The sequence below is a fragment of the Zingiber officinale genome, chromosome 10A (assembly GCF_018446385.1).
Source record: "Zingiber officinale cultivar Zhangliang chromosome 10A, Zo_v1.1, whole genome shotgun sequence".
Lineage (NCBI taxonomy): Eukaryota > Viridiplantae > Streptophyta > Magnoliopsida > Zingiberales > Zingiberaceae > Zingiber > Zingiber officinale.
Window position 1 is genome coordinate 23,435,884 of NC_056004.1, and position 4,112 is coordinate 23,439,995.

At 42.1% G+C, this 4,112-nt stretch overlaps 1 protein-coding gene across 1 annotated transcript; it reads left to right on the forward strand.

Moving 5' to 3' along the window:
- Positions 1-253: 253 nt before the first annotated feature.
- LOC122026213 (glutathione transferase GST 23-like) lies at positions 254-1,433 on the forward strand. Its single transcript, XM_042584870.1, has 2 exons — positions 254-814; positions 905-1,433. The coding sequence occupies exons 1-2, from the start codon at positions 494-496 to the stop codon at positions 1,271-1,273; spliced, it is 690 nt and encodes a 229-aa protein (XP_042440804.1). The 5' UTR covers positions 254-493; the 3' UTR covers positions 1,274-1,433.
- Positions 1,434-4,112: the final 2,679 nt, after the last annotated feature.

The following is a 4,112-nucleotide window of genomic DNA, read 5'->3' on the forward strand; positions in this document are numbered from 1 at the left end:
AGAAATCTAAATGGGAAAATCTCTACTGATATATCTTTGCTGCTGTAATCAATATTCCGTTCAAATTTGGATGGCATTGATAATTTCGGGCTAATGAAACCCGAGTAAATGAGATTTTCTACCACGTCACTTTTATGGTAAAAGATCTTAAACTTTTTAAAATATTTCAGTGATAAAGACTTGTACGGACAGTGTATAGAGTTGTCTGGTGGCCTTAGCAAAGGAAAAATATTCGATTATATGATCTATAATTTGACTGTCTATCTATGAACATGCCACAATTCACGACCAAATCCGATGGCTTACCTTTGAATTAAATTGCTCTCGTAGCATTCTACTACTCTAACTTTATCTGTCGTCGGCTCTTCCACTTTCGGAGTGGGCATGATCTCGATGGATGGATTTTGCATCTCCCACTATTAAACGGCGCCGTCTGCATCTAGATCCCCTGCAATAGATTGCTGGAGCTAGTGATATTTGAATAACGGAGGCCATGGTGGCGGCGGCTGCGGAGGTGAAACTCTTGGGGATGTGGGCGAGCCCGTCAGTACGGCGCGTTGAGTGGGGACTGCAGATGAAGGGCATCGAGTACGAGTACGTGGAGGAAGACCTCGCCAACAAGAGCGCCGCCCTGCTCCGCCATAACCCCGTCCACAAGCAGGTCCCCGTGCTCCTCCACGGCGACCGCGCTGTCACCGACTCTCTCCTCATACTTGAGTACATCGACGAGACGTGGCTGGGGATGCCGCTGCTGCCCCGGGACCCTTACCGTCGCGCCTCGGCGCGCTTCTGGGCTAAATTCGCCGAAGAAAATGTCTTGAGTTTTTTTCCATGAAAACAAATTTTGGATTTGAATAATTTCAGTAATTATTAGACATCTTGATAGGAGAAACTTGTGCTACAGTGTCGTGAAGCAACGAAGAAAGCTTTCTTCGAGAGGGGCGAGGAGCGGTCGGAAGCAATAGAGCAATTAAGAGAACAATTGCAGAGGTTGGACGAGGAGCTCGAGGGAAAGAAGTTCTTCGGCGGCGTGGAGATTGGGTTCGCAGACTTGGCCGTCGGGTGGATGGCGTTCTGGCTGGGGGTATCGGAGGAGGTGGCCGGTTTCACGGTGGTGGACGCCAAGAAGCTGCCACGGTTCGCCGAGTGGATGGACGACTTCCTCCGCGTTCCCGTGATCAGGGACAACCTGCCACCTCGCGAAAAAACGGTGGAATTTTTCCGCTACTACCGCGACCAACAGTTGGCCGCTGCCGCCGCCGCCGCCAAGTGAAATTATACTTAAATGTCTCTCTGCCTGCACTCGCGCAGAGTTTTCTTATATTAAAAGGTCTATCGAGTGTTTTACTTGCTTGAGTTGGATTGAGTTGACATTCTGTCATGTTAGTGCTTGACAGAATATGGGTAAAGAAAGATTCAGTGATTCACTGCAAGGTAGGTTTATTGCAAAAAACAAAAACAAAAACAAAAAAAACTAATATACAATTTTACTATAATTTTTAATATTTTATAATACTGTTAAAAATTAAATCTAACATCCTTTCAATTATCTTAATTCTCTTAAAAGATAATATGGCATCCAATTCTTTTGCTTTACTCTGGTGATTTTTTCCCGTGATTCGTTTTTTCTTTACCATCCGCGCTTCGAGGTAAAGCTTTGAGATCATCAATTTGGAGTGAGCAGTAGCTGAGATCATCAGGAATTCAACGGAGGAGGCTAATAACATCATTCGCTTAAGGTCGAGGAGCAACGGCACCAGTGACGAACGAACACCTCTCCATAGCGGAGACACTGATTCATTGTGTCTGCATGATCTTGCAGTGCTGGAGATGCCGATTCATCATGGCTACGCGATCTTGTAATAGGGGTAGGGGCATGGTCGTTTGATCTTGCTATTGGCACCTAGCTAGTCAGCGTTATGACAAGGAGTTGTTGCTACTGCTGAAGAGACACGATAACATGCCCAAGCAACATGATAGATCGGCATTTGATGGTAGTACTGAGAGAATCCTTTCAACTCTTGTCGTCTTTGGAGACTCCTTTCTTTACCCTAGTGCATAGGGTTTCAGATGATCTTAAGATTAGGATGCAGATAACTCATGCTACTTACGACTAGCACTTTGACATTGTAGAGTTTGTTAAGGTGTTACTAGATAGTGAGTGAATTTTGATTAGATTAGTAGCTATTGTGTTATTCGGGCATAACATGAGTTAGATTGGTTTATCTAACTATTGTGTTAGCTCAAGTCCGGCTTAAAGTATAGGCCATTAAATAATGGTGATCATTATGTCTAGAGTTCCAATTTTATCGGAGTCCATTATAATTAAAAATCTTTAATTTCTTTATTATTTTCATAAAATCTTTGATTGTCAAGTCCAATTTTAAGTTGTATGAGCATCATGCGGATATGCACACTGCTTCGATTCCCGACCCTATTTACACTTTCACCTATCTCTTTAATTGCTACAATTTAATTATGTATTTGTCTTTAACCAATACATGTTATAATTAAATCACACTCTATAAGACCGATTACCTAATCCAAGGTACTTGTGTTCTTTGTCTTGGATGCTTGATTGCCATATGATATTTGGCTTTGGGTCTTTTATTATTTTATTCTATTCTTCATCTAATGAGAGAGAGGATTCCTCGGCTCTAGAGGGTGAAGGATAACTGTGCCATTTTGCTGGGAGTAACTGCAATGTAGTGGAAGGTAGATATTACATATGCTATTTTTTTGTTCTGTTATGTTCTTTTTCGCTCTTTTCTCCTTTTTCGATAGAACAGGAACTAAGAAATTTTGTATATTGTAATTAATTTTGTCTGAAAGTTGAAAAGATGATAAGTTGGGGATGTGACGTTCCCGTTGACCATCTGTAGACTCCACTCCGACCTACAACACAGATGACGTCAGTGTCGAGTCAGGAAAAGGGTCCCAGCGTTGATCCTTCAACCTTTAAGTCAGTCACCGATGATGAAATATAAGGCGGAGCAACAACTATAATGAACAGTAGCAACAACAATGTATTGCGCATTGCGTACCTCCGTCGATTCTTGGACTCCCCTTTATATAGAGTTCCTGTAACGCGCGTGCACACTCCCCAAGGCGGACACTCATCCTCAAGTTTTCCTTGAAAAGACTTGTCGGTAAAGTGTCCCTGACATAGTACCTTAATAGGCCGAACATATCCCTGAAGTGACAGTGGAAGCTTCCGCCATACAATCTTCTGGTTGTCCATGCTCGGTGTCGGCGGCACTAACTCCCAAAAGGATATCGTTGGATACCAGAGAGAGAGAGTATATTACTAGGTCGAGCGGATTAGTCGCTCGGTCGATCACCTCACTGTTCCTTATGTCTCGTACGCTCGGCCAAAGTTTTGCTCTGCCAATGTCGAATCCTGGTGCCTGGCTGAGCGGGCTAGCCGCTCGACCGAAGTTCCACTCTGTCAATGCCGAATCCTAGTACTTGGCTGAGTGGGGTAACCGCTTGGCTCGGCTTCTGTATACTGTCTCCTTTGGCGACCTCCCTTATTGAGCATTGGCTGTTCGACGTATTACCCGAGTTGGACTTGGGGTCGAATCGGCACCTTCTACTCCCGGTTGGAGCGTGATAACTCTGACCGACCGATGATATCTAAGCAATAACCATTTTAATTTTGACATTCATCATGATAACTATCCTTCATGGGTTGGGACCCTTCCTTACCAGTACCGCATCAGTAGCTTTTTTATTTCAATGTCCATAATATTTTTTTTTCCTTAGTCGATCATATGTAACGTGCTATATATAGATCTTAGTGCTATTCCCCTCTTCTTTTATATTATTTTCAACTTGTTTCTGTCGACGAGAAAGACACCGGTATTCAAGTGTTTTCATATCACCAAGCTAATTTGGCATGTGCTACTGTATTTCTATTCTTTTATTAGCTATTGGGAAAAATTTTTTTATAGATACTATTTAATAGATTATACTACTTAAATTAATCGATCTAAATATAATTTAATATTCATTGTTTTATTATATTTGTGAAGAAAATAATCCGACTTTAAAATATCATCAAATTGAAATTACATGGTATAAATCAAGTTTTAGTGTTCATTTAATTTTAA

What these genes read in the sequence shown, in the direction of transcription:
- LOC122026213 (XM_042584870.1), top strand. Translation starts at nt 494, where the DNA reads ATGGTGGCGGCGGCTGCGGAGGTGAAACTCTTGGGGATGTGGGCGAGC. An exon ending in CTAAATTCGCCGAAGAAAAT is followed by an intron (nt 815 to 904) that starts GTCTTGAGTTTT and finishes CTTGTGCTACAG; the next exon opens with TGTCGTGAAGCAACGAAGAA.